Source organism: Acinonyx jubatus, chromosome D2 (genome assembly GCF_027475565.1).
Source record: "Acinonyx jubatus isolate Ajub_Pintada_27869175 chromosome D2, VMU_Ajub_asm_v1.0, whole genome shotgun sequence".
In the NCBI taxonomy this organism is placed as follows: domain Eukaryota; kingdom Metazoa; phylum Chordata; class Mammalia; order Carnivora; family Felidae; genus Acinonyx; species Acinonyx jubatus.
The window spans coordinates 19,088,687-19,112,907 of record NC_069393.1 but is presented as its reverse complement, the minus strand read 5'-3'; the positions used below and the strand labels follow the sequence as shown (position 1 = coordinate 19,112,907).

Here is a 24,221-nt window from a genome sequence, read left to right as displayed (position 1 = left end):
AGGTGTTGGGCACTATGTAAAGACTTAATACACATTTCACATGCACTTCATCTTCATAACAGTGCTGTGAGATAGTCTTATTACATGTTTTATAGGGACTCAAATAGGTTAAGTGATCAGACTAAGGTCACACAGTGGAAAAGGAGGAGTCTTTAGTTCTTAGCTTTGTTAGGTACTTTTTAGGGTGTTCACTGATGGGCAGTGAATACTAAGAATGGTTTTGATATAAATACCCACTTATTTTTCCTCTTCAAAATTACATTATGGGATAGCTTAATTTAAAACATCTCTATTGGGTCACCTGGATGACTCAGTTGGTTAAGTGTCCGACTTTGGTTTAGGTCATGATCTCATAGCTCCTAAGTTGGAGCCCCTCGTCAGGTTCTGTGCTGACAGCTAAGAGTCTGGTGCCTGCACCAGATTCTGTGTGTGTGTCTCTCTCTCTGACCCTCCCCTGCTCACACTGTGTGTGTGTCTCTCTCTCAAAAATAAACATTAAAAATTAAAAAAGAAATTAAAACATCACTATTGGGGGGCACCTGGGTGGCTCAGTCAGTTAAGCATCTGACTCTGGATTTTGGCTCCAGTCATAATCTCACAGTTTGTGAGTTTGAGCCCCATATCTGGCTCCGCACTAACAGAGCACCTTCACCCCTTCTACGAGTTAGGGGCTGATAAACTGTGAGGGTGGAGATTGTTTGAGTCTCGTTACAGTCTGGCAAACAGCTAGTGCTGAGTAATTATTTGTAGGAATTGCTTTAGAAAGACCCCATATTATTATTAAGGCCCTATAATTAAAAATCTGCTTTTCCCTCATGCAGAAAAACAGGACCATTTTAGAAAAACATCTGGGAGTGATGACAAAAGCATGCCAAATTCAATCATTTCTCAGTGTTATTTATGCACAAAACAACGCTGAATCTTTGTTTTTTGTACTACTTTTAGCAGGGGACTTGATTTTATGGTAAGGAAGCCAAGATGGTTTGTATTGTGTGATTAGAAGGAATTGGCTCATGAGATTATGAAGGCTGACAAGTCCCAATATCTGCAGGGTGAGTCAGCAAGCTGGAGACCTAGGAGATCCAACCAATGTTTTAGTTCTAGTCCAAAGACTGGCAGGCTTTGGAGACTCAGGAAGAACAGATGTTTCAGTTCAAAGGCAGTCAAACAGGAAGAATTCTTCCTCCGGGGAGGGTTAGCTTTTTTGTTTTATTCAAGCCTTCAGCTGGTTGGATAAGGCCTAATCACATTAGGGTGGACAATCTACTTTAATCTATCGATTTAAATGTTAATCTCATCCAAAAACACCCTCAGAACTTGACCCAGTATCTGGGCACTTTGTGGTCAAGTTGACATATAAATCTAACCATCACAGAGGCCAATGGAAAATTATTTCTTCAGGTGGCAGAGCATGGATTTGAACAGGTGTGATTTAGAAGCTTATGATTGCTGCACTGGTGCACATGGTCTCAAAGAGGTAATAAATGCAATTAGAAAGCCTTTTAGGTTGACAAACTCCAGAACTTTTGGGTTTTTTTATAGCAGGTTTCTCTTCTCCCAAAGCAATGTACACAGATTTTAAATATTCCAAGTGCTATATATTTTTCCCCTGATTATAAGGCATTTGTGTGCATACTGGCTTAAACAAGCTGATCTGGATATTAGTATTTGTGTGTTGATTTTTATACTAGAAGTTTAGGGACAGAAATATTGATTAGACTATATTATAGCCAATCATGTCAGGTTAAGATAGCTAGCTACTCAGTAAATTTTCCTAATAGGTATGTCTAAAAGTTTATAATACTGGATGTAAAGGAGAAAAACTTGGAAAAAAGGATAATCAGGATTTGGGGGAGAACAAGAAATATTGACTTTCAGGGGCACTTAGGTGGTTCAGTCGGTTAAACATTGACTATTGGTTTTGACTCACATCATGATCTCACAGTTCATGAATTCAAGCCCTGCATTGGGCTCTGTGTTGACAGTGCAGAGCCTGCTTGGGATTCTCTCTCTCCCTCCCCTGCTCTTTCTCAAAATAAATAAACTTTAAAAAATTTTTAAAAAGAAATATTGACTTTGGGGAGTGATTTTTGTATCCTTTTAAAATTACATTCAAATCTCATTGTTAATTAAAACAAGTGTTTATTGAGTACCTGCTATGTGCTTATAATTGTTTTGGGTACTGGGTCTATTGTATTGACCAAAACTGGAAAATTTTTCTTTCTCAGGGTTTCAAAAAAAAGTGAGCCATGTAGCATGACCAATGACTTTGGTAAACAAGATGCTAAAAGCATAAAGGAAGCACAGAACCATTTAAACTCCTACAAGTGACCAGACTTTGGGGGTACAGATCTACTGGAGGAACAGAACTTAAGTGCATACATTGGATGGTAGTGTTAAATTATGAAACATAATTCATGATTTAATATTTTCATTATCGGAGACTCTATACTAGATGGCATCCAGGGTCAGAATGAAAGCAGTAACCAGCAATGGAAAGCCAGTGTATTTTTGCTTCTGTGCTAGCAGTTTCCCAGTGGATCCTAAGAGCAATAGTACTAAAAGATAATTGGCTACTCTAAGTGATGACCAAAATGCTCTCCATTGGAAGGGACATGGACATGAAGAGATAAGGAAAAGTTTCATGTGATGGCTACAGGGCAGACTACAAGTTGGAAAGATGAGGGTAGAGGAATTTTAAAAGTATAAAATAAAGGGTATTAAAGTGAACACACAGTCTTGTCTCAAATGAGGAGAGGAAGTCTGTATCAAGAAATTTTAGGATAAAGAAAAAAGATTTCTGTGCAGATGGAGTACATAAATGAAACTCTACCTTTCAGGGTTGGGAGATTTTGAAATATAATAGATTTAGCTAAGTTTAATGGATGATAAGTCTGTAAGAGACATCATCTCTCATGTCTATCTTGAATATGGATTAGATGAGCCACTCACCGCCTAACCCAATAATAGAAATGTTAGTAGGCATATCACTAGCAAAAAAAAAAAAAAAAAAAAAAAGAAAAAGAAATTATCCCACAGTAGTGAGCATGCAGGCAGGTAGGCCTTATTTTAAACATAAGGCTGGGAATCTATACAACTCTGTGTACTTATAAATGAAAACAACTTTTGAACTAGCACTCAGAGAACCAGGTCTTAACAGAAATTGACTTCTGATCTGTAAAAGAAATATTTTAAGAACTGGAAAGAAATAGACTATCCTCATAGATAACTGGTATGACTGAAAGATAACATCTAGTTTACACAATGTGTAGCCAACATTTTCAGCTTGGTATTCTACTGTTGCATGTTTGAGGTTGAAATGCCTTTTCTGTTGTTCAGAGACCTTAGGGGTAATACCGTATTAATACCCTTAATCTATAATCCTAACTATAGTCCTCAATTTATCAAAATCTTATTCCCAGTCTTTTCCCTTTGTCATAATTCCTGGCAACTTTAGTTAACATATGCAATTCTTTTGTTTATGAAATATTTCTTAAATCCCTAAAAATATAGATGTTTCTTAGGAAAGGCATAAACCCAATTAACAATCATCCTTTCTAAATCTCTGTGTTGTGTATTTTATTTAATCCTTTAACGATTAGGATGGATAGTTTTAACTCTCAGTTTGGATCCATTCCATGATAGTACATTTGAACAGAAATAAAAATGTATTCTTATACATTAACAACTTTGCAGAAAACCTCAATATTGTGCTGATCATCATATATGAAAAATTTCAAATATATGAAGTATTGGGGTACCTGGGTGGCTCAGTCAGTTAAGCGTCTGACTTTGACTCAGGTCATGATCTCATGGTTCGTGAGTTCGAGCCCTGCATTGGGTGGACCACTCAGAGCGTGGATCCTGTTTCGGATTCTGTCTCCCTCTCTCTCTGCCCTCCCCCACTCACGCTCTGTCTCACTCTCTCAAAAATAAATAAACATTAAAAAAATTCAAATATACAAAGTATCAAAATGAATAAAACTGTATTAATACCTTAACAAAAGAGTTAAGTCTCAGGATCTTGGCTTAGTGGTTCCCAGACTTTTAGATTTCATGGAGTAGTTAAAAAAAAAAAGTGGGGACCAATATAGGGCTGCCAACTTTTTATTTTGCCAATTAAAGATATTTAAAGCAACTAATACTACATCAACATTTCATAAAAGGATAGTTCAATACCACAAAAGTAGGAATAATCTTATAATAAAAATTAAATTCAAACTGATAACCTATCAGCCTTTTTCTTTTTTCCTTTGTGGATGCTGAAAATTTAGGCTTGGCCTAGAATTTGCAAACAAATTGCCTAAAACGCCATTTTATTCAACCATTTTAGGGGCTGAGAGGTGAGTGGCTTTGCCTGAAATCAGTTTGTGAAGAATAGCTTCTAACAACCAGTAGATAACATACTCTCACAGTACACAAGCACTAAACATGTTGCCAATTAGGAACCAAAATCAATGTTTATCTTAAAACCAAACCAAACTCAAATCCTTCATAACTAATGAAAAAAATCAAATAAATCCATGTACTTTGTAGTATAAAGTCTTGGTATACACAACTGTACCTGCTACAATTTGTGAAGGAAAACCCCAACACATAAGTTATCATAATTATATAACCTATGTTACAAATGATATAATCTTATCTGTAAGCTTTTAATTCTCCAAAATGTTCATTCTCAATTATATGGTTTATGGAAGATGCTTAATAAATGTCTGTTGCACAGATGAGTGCCACTTTCAGTCATTGCAAAACAAATTTCTTTGTAACATTAAAAACTCTAAACCGCGCACAAATTTCTATTTTGGAAATCACTGGAACATGTATGTACAGACACAAAAAGATGGTGGTGGTGTGGGGGAACCCTATTTGCCTGATTTCTCAAATGAAAAAGCAATCAGAAGCTTCAGCGTGCTTAAATAAGAACAGTATTTGCACACAAGGACTTTGTATAAAAACATCACATTAATTTAACCACACCCACTTCACCTTTTTAGGTTAAGTAACATGAAAGTTCTAAAGGAATTCTAACTCAAAAGCATGTACCAAAATTTTAACATGACCCTGGGAATACATTTATCTAAATATTTTGGATGATCAAAATGCTACAGTAGATATGCATTTCAATTAGGTGATCACTTCTCATTTCACTATAAACATACACAGTCTTATCACTTTGAAAAAGTTTTCAGAATTGGCACTAATTTCTTCCCTCTCTCTCCCACTAGCCATAAAAGTGCATGACTGATAATGCAATTTCAAATTCAAAGTTAAGGAAACCGTTTAGTCTATTAAAAGGATGTCCCTGTATCAGAAACAGCGAGTTCATGGACTTACTTTTTAAACAATTAACATTTAAAAGCATGACAATTCTTGGGGTGCCTGGGTGGCTCAGTCGGTTAAGCCTCTGACTCTTGATTTTGGCTCAGGTCATGATCTAATGGTTCATGGATTTGAGCTCCTTGTCAGGCTCTGTGTTGACAGTGTGGAGCCTGCCTGGGATTCTCTCTCCCTGCTGCTCTCCTGTTCTCTCACCTGCTCTCAAAATAAATTAAAAAAAAACAAAAATTTAATGTTTATTTACTTTTGAGAGACAGCACAAGGTTGGGGGGGTAGGGAGAGAAAGAGAGGAAGACACAGAATTCAAAGCAGTCTCCAGGTTCTGAGCTGTCAGCACAGAGTTTGACAAAAGCATGGTGCTTCTTTTGCAGACCCACTGGTACTTACTTAAAACAGGAGGAAGAGGCATGGAAAGAAAATCACCTTAAGGAACTGATAGGTAGAATCAGAGTTTGTAGTATTTTAGATTTTGTATTGAAGATGTGCCTTAAAGACAGGTCTAAGTAAGTCCTATAAGCTGCTTAAAACCAGTATACACAATTTTGGTATAAACTTTATGTGCTGTAATACACAAAATTGTACATTAAAAAATATCAGTGATCCTACATAATATAGGAATGCTGATAGTTGGTTTGCTGATTCCTGTGATTTCCAAGGTAATTCTGAATTTTATCAAGTAGAAACGTGTTACCTACTACTACTGAGAATTCATGTATACTAAAAGAAATGATGGGAATATTTTCATTACCTTTGTCAATTTCAATTGTATGCCTGTATTATGTATATATCTTGTCCTGATTTTTCCTTCTGACTCACAAAACCCAAAGAACTAATCTCCTTTAAAAATACATGTATTACTACTCCTGTCTTCATATTTTTTTGCTCCTAGTATTTTCAGTTTTCACATTTTTTTAAATGAATGCAATGATCTGAGTCCTCAAAGAATATTATATAAACAAAATCTTGTCTTCAAATTTTTTTGCTTTTCAAAATCATACAATTTAAGAAAATGTAATTATTTTTCTTCCCCGAATAGCATGTGCCTGAATCAAGAGTGGGAAATAAATCTTCTCGCGCCTTTTGATCTAGCTTTGTGACTACTATTTCTGTCATGGATGTGCAGCTTTGTGTTCAAGAGACTGGACATCATGTGTTCCAATTCCTTCAATGTCCCCGCTTCAAGTGCTTGACACTTCTTGGGCTGAAATTCTGGAGCATTACATTTTACAACTTTCTTCATGACTACTTTAAGACTATTACCACTTTGATCTAAATTTCCAGTACTGGCTCCTTTAATGGGTCAATTAAATATCCATGCAAATGAATAAAGAAGCTACTGTGCCCTTTCATTTTAGACCTGGACCACTTATAATTAAGCAGAATAACATTCAAAGTTCATTTTGATTAAAAACTATGAAAACATAAGCTATATTTTCTTATTACCTCTGTTTGTCAAGAAGAGAATCAAGGTCATAACAGGTTTTTCCTATATTAAGAGATTAATATAGCTTAATCACACCCAATTTACTTTCTAGGTTAACTAAGTAATATTAAAAGGTGATGATTTTTCTTTGAAAGTACAATCTACATATACATCATTCTGAGAATAATTTAATGTATTAACTTCAACATACAACTATATTCTAATATAATTATTTTAAATGTAAAGAAACGGATCTTTACAAGACCAAGATAACCCATGGGCCATAAGGTTCATTTTTACTTTTTCCTTTTTTTGTTTAAACAAATGTGTACCACGATGGTTCAACAAGTAAGAGAAATGCTGTGAGTATGAAAGCTGCAATTTGCAATGTATCACATCTAGAACCCAGCGGAAGTGAAATAGACAGAAGTGGTAGCCATTCCAATTAAACAATCAGGTAACATCATGACTAGTTGGTTTGCAGCATCAAAACTGTTCATTTAAGTTTCCTTTTTCTTAATGATCAGAGGTCCCACGTTGTCTCCAGTCTCTTCATTGTGTTTTGTGTGAGATCCATCACAGAATGGGAACTAGGAAAAGAGAGAATGTCAATGTCTAATTGCAACATCAGTATTAATTTGGTAGAGTAGGGGTGATGCTTAAGTCTCATATAGAACATGATAACTCTTAAAGATTTTCCTAGACCACCTTATCTAGGTGTTCTTATAAAGAGCCTATATATACCAAGTATATATACCAAGTAGAAGGAAGAAATCAACTTGTGAATAATACACAGATCATTATTTGCATTTCCATTTGTGATATTTATGGATGCTGAATACCTTTTTCATGTTTATAAGCTACTTACAGTTATATTTCCCTTCCAGTGAACTATGTCCATTTCCCATTTATTTGTAAGAGCCTAAGTTCATTTGTTCAAAATCAATTTGTGTATTTATTATCCCTTTTCTGATCACCTTTGTAGCAATTTTCTCAACCCTTATTATTTTGCTTAGTTTTTCATATTAATTTCTTCACTTTCATACACATATGCCAGTACTTCCCCTTTTAACATACTTCATGGAGACATCTTTCTCTTAGAGATGTGGTATTTTCATTACTCTCCATGATTTCACATTTTAGATATAACTAATATTTTGGGGTCCAGTGGGAGAAAAAGTGAGAGAAGTAAATTTTTAATAGTGCTTCTCAGAGTATGCTCCAAAGAAGTTAAGTCCTGAAAGATGTTCTGATTTGGTTTCACTGCTTTAAAAACATACCAGGTAATTCTCCTGATTTGTAGCATACATTATTATTTAAAAGAAATCCTGCTATTAAAAAATACTATTTTAACTCAAAATTTCCCAGATTGACTGAACCATGGACACTTTTAGCTTTGATATGCATTATCCTAAGTGTTCTATACAGCACACTTTACAAAATGCTGTTCTAAGATCCTGTTGCTTCAATATTAGAGGCTATACATTTATTGTTATACCTCTATTCATAATCTTAGCAAAGTAAGTTCTACCCATAAATGTCTATTTATAGGCTTTACATTGCCTACACTGCTGGGATAAAAACTGTGTTTAAAAAATATGCTTCACTATTTGGTATGGCTAGGTTTCCTTCACATTACTCTTGTTAGACCTTCCCTGTTTAGTCTCTACCTACCTTTATTAAACGTTACCTATTTACTCTTCAGACAAATGAGGATTTTCTTTTGCCAAGTACAATTTAGATTTTCTTATAATTTTCATCTTCAGGTCTCATGTATACTCTGATAACACTATTTCTTCTGTATAGGTTTTATAAAAGTCATCATAATTAGGTATATTTTCATACTTAACTACTTATACTACATATTATCAATGGTTTTTGTAAGTACCGTATATCTTTCCTACTGTTAAATGATAAAAATAGGAATTCAACAATATTTTAGGTGTCTCCTCAGGTTTTTACACTTAGAAGGTCCAATTACACCAGTGAATTATTTTGTTTCCTCCTATATTTATACCATTTATTTTCATTTCACAATAAACAATGATAGCTAGCATCTTGGTTTTGTTCTTGATTTCTTAAATGTACCTACACTCTGAATCTAAAGTGTCACTATTTAGTATAATGTTCACTATTGCATTGAAGAGGCCTATTTAGAAGAGTAAAGTAATAGGAGGCTTAGCTTTAAGACTAAAATTGCCTCGGGGCACCTGAGTGGCTCAGTGGGTTAAGCCTCCAACTTGGGCTCAGGTCATGATCTCACAGTTCATGAGTCTGAACCCTGTGTTGGGCTCTGTGCTGACAGCTCAGAGCCTGAAGCCTGCTTCGGATTCTGTGTCTCTGTCTCCCTCTCTCTAGGCCCCTACGCCACTCGCTCTGTCTCTCTCTTTCCCAAAAATAAACAAACATTAAAAAAAAAAAAAGATTAAAATTGCCTCATTACAGTGAAGGGTGTATAATTTTAGATACCTGAAATCAGCCAGTGAAGGTATATAATCTTAAACTCTGACATTAGAAGCGTCGAATAATAAAATAATATTTGATTGATGTTAAGGAAATTCCATTTTAATTTTACTATTTATATATAATTTCAAGAGGCAGTAAATTAGTTAAAAATTACAGAAAAACCTAAGGTATCAGCATATCTAATATTTCCAAGTAAAAATTCTATTTTTGGGGTAGATGACAACATCAATGTAACATATATAAAGCTTTCATTCTTTCTTTCTTTCTTTTAGGTCAGTAAGATATGGTACACAGTATATTCGTGTTAAAAACAAGTCCTTATAGCAAAAACATCGACTTAAGCTTTTTTTCTTGGTATGGATGAGGAAAAAGGCCATAACAATCCATAAAAAATCAAACTAAAATGTACCCTGTAGCAAAGAACAGCATTTCAAAGTGACGTATGTTTAATCAACACAGGTGATTTTACAGTGAGAATAAAGGTTTACATTATAAAAGACACCATTTTTTATACACAGCACACACAAAACATGTTACTGTAGTTTTACATATATGGTATAAATTGTATTTCTGAAAAATGAAGTATTTATCAATTAAAAAGCCTCAAAGAACTTACTGAAATAGAATGCGTATTTTTTAAATCTCATCTTAAATACTAGAAAAATAACTTATTTTAAAAAATGATTTTTCTCTATATATAGACTCAAGAACAGGAGACGGGGTGCCTGGCTGGCTCAATCGCTGGAGCATGTGGCTCTTGATCTTGGGGCTGTGAGTTGAAGCCCCATGTTGGGCATAGAGCTTAAGGGGGGGGAAAAAAAAAGCACTGTGGGCACTGATAACTACTATGCCTAGATGCCAGAAGAACGGGAGAGAAATCTATAGAGAAATATACAAAGATAATCTAATGAAAGAAAGCCATACATCTAAAATGAGAATATGCTTTTTATAGAATATCTAATTCTGCCTAAAAACTAAAATATGCCTGTTTCCTGTTTTAAAAGAAAAAAAACACAAGTATTTCTTTAAAAAGCAGCAAATAGTAGATCCTATTTCTTTAATAAACTTTCCTGCTTTTATAATATATAAAGCTTTTTATGATTTTAAAGTGTAAACTAAGCGTTAAAAATCATTTTGTTCAGAGACACAGATGTCTCTTAATAGTACTTTCTTTATCACCCAATCCCAGGAATTACTGACTTAAGTCAGAATCCTCTTTCCAACTTTATGTGATTATATTTATTCATTAGAGAGTTTTCATTTTAAGTTAATGAAAACAGCAAAAAAAAAAATTTTTTTTTCAACCAAGGACCAAAATGAGTTACTTGAAGATTGGATTAGCAATCTCTTAAGAATACATTGTCCATATTAATGGAATATGCTTATTGAAATTAATTCATGATTCTCAATATATCAATACATAAAAGTAAAACCTAAAGAATCAAATAATTTATGGAAAAAAGTTTAGTTCATATGTGATTCTAATATCAAAGATGCCAGTGTTTGTTATTTAACAAATCCTGGAGAAAAGTCTGTAAATTAAATTGGCTGAATTTCCTGTATGTCCAGAAAATATCCTATTATGTTTGTTAACCCAATTAGAAAACTAATCCCAAATTATTTTTAAAATTAAGGAAGAGAAGGTTTAGAAAAGGGACTAGAATAAATGATTAGGATAAATAAAACTAGAGATTCTTGCTTCCGATTTGGAAAGCTAGCAACATCATCAGTCTTATGTAAAATATACAAGATTTGTTTCTTTTCAATCTCCCCAATCTCAAATTATGTTTCTGTTTTTTGGATTTTTCAAGATAAATAATAAATAAATGTTCCTCCATATCTCTTCTCTCTGCAACAATTAAAAGAAAAAAACATTTATCTTCCTTCTCCAAACTTTGTATTTTTAATGAGTTTGGATTTTATTTCCCAAGGAGGTTGCCTGGGGCTATATTGACTCACTATCATAAACTGCTCTCAGAAATAGTCTTGCTTTGGTTGAGAAAGAAAACAAAAGCAGTAAGATCTGATACTGAGAGAATATGACATTTTATTCCATTCTTAGGTACTTACTTTAGTAAAATGTAAGATAGTAGATATAACAGAATTACAAGACTGTCCTTATGTGATTTGGACAAGCTATGTAACCAACACTCAGAATTTTGTTTCTATGAAGAAATGGGCTCAGTGCACCATACCCTAAAACAAAAACAAGCCCACTACTAACAAAAACACCCAATTCAAATCATGAAGTTGTAAGTGAAACAAAATGATTCTATATAGTATGTTCAGTTGCACTTCAATTTCAATTGAGCTTCCGATAGTAACTGGCATGTCTTTCCTCCTTTTCTTGATTTCTTAGTGTGCATCCTTCTACTGTCCTTGTTCACCCTCTCCTGCCTCCTGGATGGCCAAAATACAACTGGGAGAGGGGGAATTAGCAAGACTAGGTTGCATACTCTTTCCTCTGACATCAAAGTTCTCTCATTTCCTTATTTCGAAAATAAGGCTTTCCCTTCCTTCCTGAGTTTCACCTCTGTGCTCTTACTCTCATTTCCTTCCACCCTCTTTCAAGAAGGCACTGTCTCAAATAATACTTCCTTACAGTCACTTTAATCGTTTCTACTCTATTGGCTCCTTTCTTTCTCAAGTCACATATGGATAGCCCTTTTGTGAAATCCTATGAAGAGGCCAGTTTCTCAAACAGCAGAGGGCATACCAATCCTGGGGGGAAGAGAAGACTAATGAGGCAAAATGTAATTTCTGCACACTGCTAAGAGATCTGATTCATGAGGTCTGGAAAAACCACTAAAAATGTTAGACCCACACAATAGGTTACCAGTGATTGTACATTAAGAATGAATTAGAATTGAATTAAAGTTTCTATCACATGTAACTTTTCTTGAGATAGGTATAATTTTGTCATATTATAAACACAACTGGTTTGTATAAGGAAAAGGTTACTGAAAATGAAATCAACAAAGTCATCTAATCAAGGGTATTAATTACAAGTCTTTTGTGCACTGACACGTAAATGTGTGAGTTGGCACCCCTATGATAACCTTAGGTACCTCAGGAACATGGGGAGTTTCCAACGATACCTGAAGAATAAGAACATCCATTAACATGAATAATATTAAAGGTAAATTCTTAATTGATTCTGTGGGAATAAAAAGTTTCTAAGATTCAGTGAAAATTCATAACTGACAAATCCTAAAGGCAAAGGGGATCACTAACAGTATAAAAGATAAGCTTTAAAAAAAGGGGGGGGGGGAAATGACTGGTCTGGCATTCCTTTCCTTGAAGTCTACCTGTGGGAATAACCACCTCTAGTTTAACCATCTAGAAACTCTAAACTGCATGATGAAAAAATAATCCTGAAATGTTTTGTTGAATTATAAAGGCTTATAAATAAACCATTTAAACCACTGTGTCCATTTGTGATTCTTCCTGAAATACTTACAATCTTAGTCCTTTTAAGTCCCTATTTGCTTTACTGACCTTTTCTTTACCCTCTGGGAAAACCAAACCAAAGCAAACATCTTTTACTTGACCCCCCAAATCTATGCTTTAGAGTTCACTCAGGCAGTCATTGTATTTCCCCTGCTTTCCATTCACTGTCATATTTACTGAAATTCTGATATACACTCAGACTTCTAGCATTATTCCATTGAAATGACACCAAAAGGTCAATTGCCTAATTGTTTAACCCAACTCTTACTATAATATTCACCTAGTTGTCTTTGCACAAGCTGATATTCACAGCCAAATCTTTGAAACCTTCCGTTTTCCACTGTGAAACCATGATATTCTTAGTTTTCTTCTAACTCTGGCAAGATTTCATTTTCCTTTTTGGCGCTTATTCCTCTTTCCAAAATACAAATAATTCCCTAAGATTTCATACTTAGCCCTTGATTTTCATCTGCATGAAGGATCTGCTGGCATTCTTATGCTTGGCTTAGTTTTGCTGATCTCTATCTCGAACTCTGATGTCTCAGCCTTAGACCCACATTTCAGATTGTCTGCTGGACATTTCCATTCAAATGTCACCTCAAAATTCACTTTGGAACTGAACTCCTTGTCATCATCCTAGAAAATCAGATTTTCTTCTTGAATTCTTATTTCTGTTAACAGCATCATCTCTTCTACTATTACAGGTTTAGATACTTTAATGAGTTTGTTTTTCTCCCCCAATCTCCCATATAAATCAGTCAGTGCATTTGGCTGATCCTTCCCTCAAAATGTTTCCAATATCTGTCCATTTTTCTCCTTTCCTAGAGCTAGCACCCAGTGTAAGTATCATGACTTTTAAATTCCTGACAAGAAGCTCCCCAATGTCTGGAGGCACAAACTCCTTACACAGTTACTCAGGAGAGCAAGGACCAGACTAGATTCTACATTGATCTCAGCTTTGATCACTTGAGTCCTTTCCTACAGATTCTGAGAAAGAGTTCCCCAAACTTGCTAGTTTATTCAAATACCACCAATCTTTCCAGGGGCAATTTAACTCCCATGTTTATCACTATGCCTTCCCAGAAAATTCTAGCCCAGTGTAAGCTCTTTCTTCCACTTAAATCACCTGTGAGTCTACTGTACACATCTATGATACCTGCTATTTTACTATTTAACTTTTCCCATGCATATATAGAAGACACTAAATGATCACTGACTAAAGAACGACCACACTCTGACTTATAAATTCCTGAATTTCTAAAGATACTGTTTCTATATTTTGGTGAGCAACAGGAGAATAAAACCTAGTATGAGCATAATTAAAAAAAAAAAAACCAGGTGCAGTCTATAAATTATTATTGAGGGTTATTTTCTAGAGACCCTACTAGTACTTATAAATAATCCCACACACCAAATGAACAGTGTTCTTTTTAAGGTACAACTTGCAGTGGGACTATTAATTTTTGGTGCACACTCCATATATTCATCAGTTTTCAGATACAATGACATTATCTAAGTACTGTGTCACTGGATTATACAGCATCATTGTATTGGGGGGGGAGTTAGAATACATTTTCCTGTACTTAGTACGGGACTTCTTCCTTAATTGTGTAATGGCTTTCCACTGTGGGAAAAGGTAGTTCCTGAGAAATGCTTTCCGAAACAGGTATATCATTTTTTATTGTATATTTTCTTATGCGTTATAGGGTTATCTTTAGTGAAATCTGTTTAATTTAAATGCTAATAGTGGCAGTACATACAGTATTTTTTCACCATATTTCTCACAATATATCAGAAATTCTGAAGTCATTCAATATATGAAGCTTTTCAAGATGACCTTAGGAAAGCATTTTACTATCTTTAGGTCACTAGCTGGCATCACTGTCTAAAAGCTGCCTAACAGCTACAGGTATTATAGATGATAGTTCCAAATGGAAGCCTGGTGAAATGTAATTAACACAAAAGGAAATAAGATTTTAAAAAGTCCTGTTCGATAGTTAAGTATAGGAGCTACAGCTTAAAGGCACCAGTCCGTAGAGCATGTGACTCTTCATCTCGGGGTTGTAAGTTCAAGCCCCATACTGGGTGGAGAGACTACTTTAAAACAATAAAATCTTAAAAAAAAAAAAAAAAGCAAGCTTAGATACAGGGCAAATGTATTTACCAGATAAGAAATTTTCTTTGTCTTCTTTTTTTTAAATATTTGTCTATTTTTGAGAGAGAGAGAGAGAGACAGAGAGAGAGAGAGAGAGAGAAAATGCACACAGGCAGAAGAAGGGCAGAGAGAGACAGAGACACAGAATCCGAAGCAGGCTCCAGGCTCCAAGCTGTCAGCATGGAGCCCAATGCACAGCTCGAACTCACAAACCACGAGATCATGACCTGAGCCAAAGTTGGATGCTTAATCCACTGAACCACCAAGGTGCCCCCAGATAAGAAATTTTCAAGGGCAGTTTCCAAGTTTCTCTTGAATTTTTAAAAACTTATTCTAGAGTCCATGAGCTTGAAAGCTCAAGAAAAGAATTTACTTTTTCTGTGCCTCTTTAATGTTTTAGGCTGCATACTCTCTTTCCTGGTATAGTGGAGGTAAAAATCCATGTGGGGAGGAAATCCTAAGAATAAATAAAGGGATTCTTCTCTCTTCTTCTCTCTTCTTGGCCAAGAATACAGTTACATTCACCTGACCTCAATAAGGGAAAATAGAATTTTATTGCACAGTAGTTAGATGTTCTAGGAAATATATTCCTGAAGAGTACATGGAAAACAGAGAAGAATAAGATGCATTAAAAAAAAAAGAAAGAGGGGCACCTGGGTGGCTCAGTTGGTTAAGCATCCGACTTTGGCTCAGGTCATGATCTTGTGGTTCATGAGTTCAAGCCCTGTGTCAGGCTCTGTGCTGTCAGCTCAGAGCCTGGAGCCTGCTTCGGATTCTGTGTCTCCCTCTCTTTCTGTCCCCCAACTCCACTCAGGCTCTGTTTCTCTCTCTCTCTCAAAAATAAACAAACATTAAAAAAAAAAAAAAAGAAAGAAAAAGAAAAGGAAAAGGGATACCTGGCTGGCTCAGTCGGTAGAGCATGGGACTCTTGATTTCAGGGTTGTGAGTTCAAGCCCCATGTTGGGCACAGAGATTACTTAAAAACGGGGGGGGGGGGGATATCCTAACAATATCTGGTGATACATGTTTGATAAAATAGTTTAAAAAGAAATGCAACGTTAAAGATGGCACTAATATAAAGGACTTGTTTATCCTCACCTTTTTGGACCTCCAACAACGGCAGTACACAGCTTTATCTCCCAAATCCTCCATGTCAAAAGCATGTACTATCTTGGGGTTGTCTTTCTGGATGTGAAGGTTTACCATAGATTTGTTGCGATGATCTTTAACATAAAATCTTTTGTAAGCTAGATAACCAATCGCAGCTGTACCAGCAGCAATAGTAACTGCTGCGATCCATTCAACTAGAGTAAGGAAGGAAAACAGGAATAATTATCAAAACCAAAATATATGCTAATAATGTGTATTTTTACTAACATGAATATTCAGGAAATCCAGTTTTTGAGTTAAGCATCCCAATAATCAAAGGTTTTTACTGTTAACAAAATGATCACAACACATTGGTGTAATAGTTCTTGTTAAGACTTTCCCCAGCCTTTACTGAGGTAATTGTGTATTTTCTATTGAATGCTGATGGCTAAATCAAGGTAGAAGGAAACTTAAAAATTATTTTATAGATGGAAAGGAAAAACCATGATTAATAATTTTTAAAGTGCTCATAAATAGATTTAAAATACACGTAAGCCTGTAGATACCTATTGCTTAAAAACAGACAAACAAACCCTGATACATTAAAAAATTCAGATGACGGGGTGCCTGGGTGGCTCAGTGGTTGAGTGTGCGACTTCAGCTCAGGTCATGGTCTTGCAGTTCGTGAGTTCGAGCCCCACGTCGGGCTCTGTGCTAACAACAGCTCAGAGCCTGGAGCCTGCTTCAGATTCTGTATCTCTCTCTCTCTCTCCACCTCCCCTGCTCATGCTCTGCCTCTCTCTGTCTCTCAAAATAAATGTTAAAAAAAAAAAATTCAGATTACAAAGACTCCCCTCCCCCCAAAAATCAGGAGTTGATTATGTTAATAAAATGACTCATCAGAGTTCATTTAAATAGTAGGTCCTTTAGTGATTTTAAAATGTAAAATAGGGGTCCTGGGTGGCTCAGTCAGTTAAGTATCTGACTTCTGCTCAGGTCATGATCTCCTGGTCTGTGAGTTCCAGCCCTGTACTGGGCTCTGTGCTGATGGCTCAGAGCCTGGAGCCGCTTCAGAGTCTGTGTCTCCCTTTCTCTCTGCCCCTCCCCCCTCACTCTCTGTCTCTCTCTCTCAAAAATAAAATAAACATCATAAAAAATTTTTTAATGTAAAACAGAACTGGTATCTGAAGGAAAAAAAGGACAAATGAAACAAAACATAACTGGTATCTGAAGAAAAAACAAATAAAGGACAAATAAAACAAAACCACCCCTTAACACTAAACATTCAAAGAAATATATCCAGTAGGATTCTGGGCTTCAAAGTCATTCAAAAGCTTTATCTTTTTTTTTTTTAAATTTCAAAGTGCTTTCTCATTAGAATAAAAATCAGAATGTATTAATTTCATATAAAAGATGAATATAATTAGTCTCTAATTACAGAGAATATAATATTCTCACTTAATATATTCTAAATTTCCATTATCCACCAGTGTATGAGGATTTGAATTCTCTACAAACTTCATTTTAAATTTAATGACATTTTTCTACTCAATTATTTGCTTGACTAACAGGCCATGTTTTCATGTTGCCTTCAAGGAGCCCTTAGAAACCCAAGCACTTAACTACCCCAATTCCACAGAACGCTGGAGAGAAGAAAGCTCTGCATAGTCTGGTTAGCCTCAGCCTCAGAGGAGAGTTGTCTATTCCCAGCATGGAGTGGACTGCAAGGAAGAAGTTGAACAGGGGTCAGGGTAAACACACTGGACTGCTTCCCAGCACTTCCTGAGTCAGATCTTCACAGTATCTCAAATAAATTCCCAAACTATCGAATAAAGCCCTAGAGAGATAAGTACAAAAAACATACTCCAAGGCCAAATAAAAACATATAATGAATAATTAACTGTATGGCTTACTTGCACTAGAGTCAAATTTCTTATTGCACTAATATGATTAATCACCATTCCTAATAGTGCCCTACACTAAATTGGAGCAAGCTCATTCTTACAAAACTGTAATGGGAAGGAACAACCATTCTCACACTTAGTTCCTTTTAGCTTGGTCCTCTGTTTTACCTTATTTAACAATTTATTTTTTATCAAATGTTTGCACGTTCCTTGGATTCTATTTTCAACCATAGTATTTTTCTTTACATTAATAGTTTATTTTCTTCCTACCTCATTTTCATTCTTCCTTGCTGAAATCCCCTAAGATAAACAAACGTGATGTCCTTCCCAGGTGCTGCGTGACTGAGAAAACAAGTTAGTAAGTTCTTTGACAGCCTCAAACCTTTGGACTCATTGAAGAATGTTTTTGACTACACAATTTTTGTAGATTGGTCTTGAATTTTAGTGCTGCTTCATGATATTACCCTGCAGCAATTCCAAGCAGGGCTCAAACTTTGCTCTGATTTCTAGCCTGGTTCATGATCTTCCTTTTTGATGTATTATTTACCATGGAACTCTCTTGAGAAAGTATTCTCTATGTCAGGAGCTGTAGCAATGCACTTCTAAGCTAATGGAAAGTCACTCTGAACAGCTAATGTACCTATCACAAAATGGGGTAAAATATTCCTTTGCTTGGTATATGCTCAATTATGTTGGCTAAATTTTATCATTAGTATAAACTTAAAAGGAGGAAATATCCCAAAAGAATAAAATAACACAACTCCCTAGATACTGTTGATCTTAGTTACACCTTACTTTTTAGGTGAATTATGAAGTAATCACTAATGATTTATTTTAATGGTGCCTACATATTACAAAAAGGCCTGAGATCCAAGGAACAACTAAAATTGGTTAAGATTAATTTGTCTCGACATAAAGAGGGAGTCCTATAGGAATTTCTGTCTGAAGCTAATGATAGGTTAAAAGAATCTTTAACCATGAAAACATTCTTGTAGTCTCTTTCCTCTGAATCCAATATTAGCCACTGAATCCATATGGTGACTTTTCTTTTAAAACTTTACCTCCCTGGAATTTTTGACAGTGGAATAAATGACAGAATAACTGACACAGAAAAGAGGCAATAGAAAATGAAAGAAATGGGAACTGACTCTAGATATTACTGAAAAGTAGCTGCCCCATGGGGAATCAAAACATGCACTGTAACCGTACCCCTTAACAAGGGTCACTTTTGACCCTATATAAATGTCACAGTACCATGTGTCCTAGGAAAATGGCTTTGCATTTGCTCCAATTGATTTTTCAGAATCATAGAGCCAGGTAAATTCTTAAGAATTTCCCTTTCCCCTCTTCACAAATCCTAATTCTCTAATTTGTCTCATTAGAGACAAATGGAAAAGTTTCCAGAATAAGAAATTTGTTTTATCATTTCCTTATTGCAGCCTGAATCAGTTTTTTTTTTTTCTGGCAAAAAGCTGTGGATGCCACTGGCAACCCTAGAGAAAAGAAGGAAAAGGAAACAATGTAGAGATAGTCAAGAATGACAATGGATTTAAAAGTCAATAATTAGAATAGAGAAAGAATTGAAAACCCAAGATAGTAAACAAATAAAAACAATAAAACCAAAGTGATACTTAGTTCTTGGTAGCAGATATCTTCTATTAAGAATAAACACAATCTCAGAGGCAAAAAGAGATTTTACCAAGACTCAATTTTTAAAGACATTTCAGTTGGCACCTCTCAGACACTCTTTATCTTGAGCACTACTTCTGCCTCGTCGGATTTTATCCTCACTTCCCTTCTCTATAGATAGCTCTCTACAGGTAACAGTATTTCTACAGTTAGATCAAACTCCACTCTGCCCAATTTTGCTTAACAGTGCTTTCTATGTACACAAAGAAATACAACTGATAAGCCAATATAAAGAACAAAATGCAGAAAATGCCTTTCTAAATAATCCCTCCCATTCTTACTCTTCCCTTGGTTTACTACTGTATAACCCTGGTTTGTATAATATAATATTGGTTTTCTCTCAGCATTATTCAGAGATTGAGAAAACATAAACTTGTCTCCAAATCCCTTGTTTATAACCTATTCCTCAGCTTTTCTCTACTGTGGGAATAATTTTGCTTTAACTTAGAAATCTCACCCTTTCTGTTCCTTTAACCTCTTTTCTGTCCAAAACGGTCCTCTCTTGCCCAGTGTCAACTGCCACAGAATCAGAATGTTCTTTTCTTCTCAGGAGAGGGGAAGGGGAGCTGTGTTTAAATCTTTGCCTCCCTAGGTCTCTTCCCCAGATTGGTAGGGTGTGCCTGGTAATGTTTTTTTCTCAGGCCTGGCACACAGGTGGTGTTCAATGTTAGCTGGGTAAAAAAAAATAATAGATTACTAATTTGAATTTGCAACTCCATCTGTCCATCTTACCATCACATTGCTCTTATACCAAATGACTTATCTTTGACCTCATCTTAACTACTGTATCAAAGTGTGGGATTTAAACATTTCAGATTAAATATAAACCTTTATTATGGAATATTTCAGACATATATACAGGAATTACTATAATGAACTCCTATGTACCCTCACCCAGCTCCACCAAGTATCAACTCACTACCAATCCTATTACATCTATAGACCCCAACAACCCCAATATTTGTTTACTGTTTATAACCTGAAGGAGCAGATTCAATGAGTTTTGGAGGTATCAAGGAGCAAGACATTTAGTAAACTTCCTAAAAGTCATATACTGGGTATGAGGAGGAGTCACTAGACTGGGGACTCCATAGTAGTGACTATAACAAACTAGTATCTGGTATCAAATAAAAAATAAGTTCGGTATACGTATGTTGATTATGCCTCAATAAGGGAAAAAAAAAAGGCTGGTATCATTCACCAAATGGGTATTAAGAATCATCTCACTGCATGGGATCTTAGGATTTTAATTCCACTTATCTTCACTGCCTCTCCCAGATTCATGTCCTGGCCTGATCCCCATTAATTTTATTTATAACCCACCACCCATTATTTTTCTTCTGAATATAAAGGAGAATTCTGCATGCATAGACACATCCTTTTATTTTTTATTTAACATATATTTAAAAACAGCTTACCTCTGCTAAATACTTTTCTAAGCCCTTTATAATTATTAACCTATTTAGTTGAAAACAAGTATCTTAATTCATCTTCCCCAAACTCAAAAATGCAGATTTTAGTGTGGTTTAAAAATTCAGAAAAAAATGAAATCTAAACATTACAAGGTGGATTCCTAAGACATTATCTGTCCCTACCTTGCCACATTACTATACTACATTTGAGGAAGTAAGAAGGTGCTGATTAAAGAGTTTTACAAAGGTTTTGTGTCTTTTGGCAGTCCTCCTAACAGCCTTCATGTTTTTAGGTGAAATAAAAAGTAGTTACTTCTAACAAAGTTGAGTACTTCAAGTTTAAGCTGATCACCCTCTTCACCAAGCAATTTCCTGTACCTTAGAGAAGGGCAAGTTAATGGGAAAGTCACCTTTGGATTCCCCTATGATTAGATTTAAAAAAAGCAACCACAAACTTGTCTTGATTCCAAGAAAGATTAGCCTGCAGATAGTGTTAATAAGTCCTAGAGTTCACCTACTTCACATTTCAATAGTATGCTATCTCAATGGTTTAGTCCCCATTTACACCAAATGACTCCACATTTTAAAAACCCATGTTGGAACCTTCCAGCCTATATCACGTAAGTGCAAACTGTCTTCCTATAGAATGATCAGTGGCTTAAGTCACACAAGTATCTTATTTTACACAACAGTCGTATTCCTGAGAAAATACAGGTTTAGGTTTTTTTTAAATCAAAAACAAAAATCCCTATTTTAAATGCACCAAGGTGCCTCTATTTAAAGGACTCTCAAGATGAGCATCCTTTGAAACAATTTTTGCAAATAATCACCTCCTACATACTTCATTAGTAACTTAAAAATGTCATGGGTTATCCACGTAACTCTGCCAGGTCACCAGGTAACTTTTGGCAACAGAAGTGGAATTCTCCAACTTAAAGAGTGGATTACAAAATTAGGTCTCAAGTTAACAAGGAGCCTTTATAGAACCTGGCATTGACTCTAGATGCTCAATATTTACTAAATGAATCAATAGGGCTCTTTTAAATTAACTTCTGGACAATCTCTTTACCTTTACTTAACTACTGTTACAGACAACCAAACTATGAGACATGGCATTTTATACCTGGGCAGAGAGATCGCGTGTATCACGTAGCTGGTGCACACAGTATTACATTAACAGTTATACCACCACCAAGGATTATTACAATGTGAAGGTCTACATTAATCGACTGCTAGAAAAGTCTCTTAATTTTAATTGGACCTATGTTTCCAAAGCTAGACTAGCACAAGGAAAGCATGGCTGAGAAAGCTGAGAGCTCAAAGAACTCCGTTTTCAATCCTCTCTCCTGGACTACTGCTGATGTTGAGTGCCAGATGCCAGAGGGCTATAATTTCAAAAACAAAAAAACTGGGAAAACTGAACTCGGATTGGTTTTCTTTCCTTAAAAAAAAAAAAAAAAAGAAATATGCAAAACTAGGATGTGATTACTCAAACATTGCTTCAGGCTTGCAGGAAATCGACAGTCTGACGGTGATTTAAACCTGAGAAGGGGGAACCGATTTTTTTTTTTTTTTAACCTTTCCTCTTTTCCAGGCCCTGTGACTTAACACAGAAGTGTCTCATGGGAGAACAAGAAAAAAAAGCTAGCGGCGGGACCATTAGGTTTTAGGGTTTGGCTAGTTTAGGAATACTTGGTCCAGACGGGTAGATGCCTCCGTGGCCCCCATGCCTAGAGAGATAACCAATCCTTACCCTGACATCGCCCCCTTTCCCGGTCTTGCCCAGGAAGCTCGCAGGCCCGCCCAGCCCTTGCCCTTCTACATCTCAAGGTTACAGGACTCGCGGGCTCGCATGGCAGCGGTAACAGCCCAGACAGGAGTTGAGGAAGCTGCAATCGGTGCGCAGGCCTCCAGCCTCACCCGCTCCCAGGTCCCACTTCACCTCGTACGCTGGAAGACAGACTCATGGCGCCGTCGCTTGCAAGGCGTATGCACAGGACACTAAGCACAAACAGGCTCCCACGGAGGGCAGGAGTCAAGGTGCGAGAAACGTCCTGCGTGCACCAACTCCAGGCCGCTACGGCGCAGGCGCCGCGGCTGGCCGTAAGCACGTGTGTATTGCCACCCTGGCTGATGATGAGCATGCGCGGAGCTGTGTCCCGGCCTTAAAGAAGTCTTGAGTCGGGATTTTGACAGCCCCAATACTGGGGAGCGGGAAGAGACTTAGAGAGGTAGCAACTGAGTGTGCGCAACACTAAGGGGCGGAGTCCTGGAGCCTGGGGGCAGGGCTTTGAGAATAGACAAGCTAGGCCAGACTTTTAGTCTCTTCCAGGTGTGCGGGTTTCTCTGGGCAAAGGACAGGTGCTGTAATAACACTTGCCATAATCAGGTATCTAAGATCTTATCCACAGTTTTCTTGCTCAGTTCTGCACCTGCAAGACCGGGTCCAGTCTTCGTAGAAAATGCCAGTAGCAGACACACAGGTATCAATTGTGGAGTGCTATTTCAAAACCTCACTCCTGGCGTGCATCACTTTCTAATGCTTTTGAGTCAGTTATCTCTGGGAACCTTGGAACCTGAGCTAAGGGTTGGGGGGGGCGGCTTATTGCTACAGGAAAATGTACTGCCCCCCTCCCCCCAAGATTATTCTCTATCTTCTACAGTCTGAAATTAGTGTCGGTTAAAAAATATTTTTTGTAAAAGCAGTTTAGGGGGGTTGGAATTGACTCAATGGATGTTTTGGAGATACGTTTTTAAAGAAGCTGCCTGTTTATAACTCCTATTGTCTCTATGCAGGGTGGGGGTTGGAGGGAGCTGATTGTAGCCTCCGAAGCCATACTTGGCACAACTACTACCTCCCAACTCTCAACACTTGACTGATTGCTCTTCATCATTGGGAGCCTCTGGCGTCTTGAGCTGGACCCCAATAAGCGCTGAAACTCCCCCTGAATGAATGAAGGTACAACAGCTCCGCTGGCATTGTAACGCCAGCTGAGGAGTGGGTGTGAGAAAGACCTGGAACGCGCTCGCCCCACCCGGTATCCATCAGCTCTCCGGGGCGGCGCCGAGCGCCCGCCCCGCTGCGGGGGGTCCCGTCGGGCAGCCTCTGGGCATGCTCAGTAGCAGCGGCAGCCGCGGGTCGCGCAGTCGGAAGCTAGCGGCTGCGGCGGCTGTGCAGGCGGCGCTGACGCGCGCGGCAGCTGAGGGGACTGGAGGACGGCGGGAGGGGGCGGGAGCGCGGGAGGTGGGGCCGCCGTCGCCGTCAGGGCCCCTGGGAGCGCGGGGCGCCGCCG

At 36.9% G+C, this 24,221-nt stretch overlaps 2 protein-coding genes across 5 annotated transcripts in view; one reads left to right on the top strand and one right to left on the bottom strand.

Moving 5' to 3' along the window:
* Positions 1-4,091: 4,091 nt before the first annotated feature.
* On the bottom strand, positions 4,092-23,130 carry CISD1 (CDGSH iron sulfur domain 1). 2 transcript variants are annotated; one of them, XM_027062036.2, is made up of 4 exons: positions 22,849-23,130; positions 17,550-17,644; positions 15,933-16,138; positions 4,092-7,353 (listed from the first exon to the last, which is right to left on the bottom strand). In XM_027062036.2, the coding sequence occupies exons 1-4, from the start codon at positions 23,070-23,072 to the stop codon at positions 7,264-7,266; spliced, it is 615 nt and encodes a 204-aa protein (XP_026917837.1). In that variant the 5' UTR covers positions 23,073-23,130; the 3' UTR covers positions 4,092-7,263. The 2 variants fall into 2 exon arrangements, with proteins under 2 accessions (XP_026917837.1, XP_014925679.1); XM_015070193.3 differs by lacking the exon at positions 17,550-17,644 and having other exon boundaries at positions 22,871-23,114.
* An 80-nt stretch (positions 23,131-23,210) lies between these two features.
* IPMK (inositol polyphosphate multikinase) overlaps positions 23,211-24,221 on the top strand; it is a 66,671-nt gene continuing 65,660 nt past the window's right edge. Inside the window, exons 1-2 of one of the 3 annotated variants that reach the window (XM_027062031.2) lie at positions 23,211-23,411; positions 23,725-23,887. In XM_027062031.2, coding sequence (XP_026917832.1) covers positions 23,882-23,887 — 6 coding nt within the window. In that variant the 5' untranslated portion in view covers positions 23,211-23,411; positions 23,725-23,881. The remainder of the gene's footprint in view (positions 23,412-23,724; positions 23,888-24,221) is intronic. The other 2 variants (XM_027062033.2, XM_053207650.1) reach the window with 2 other exon arrangements.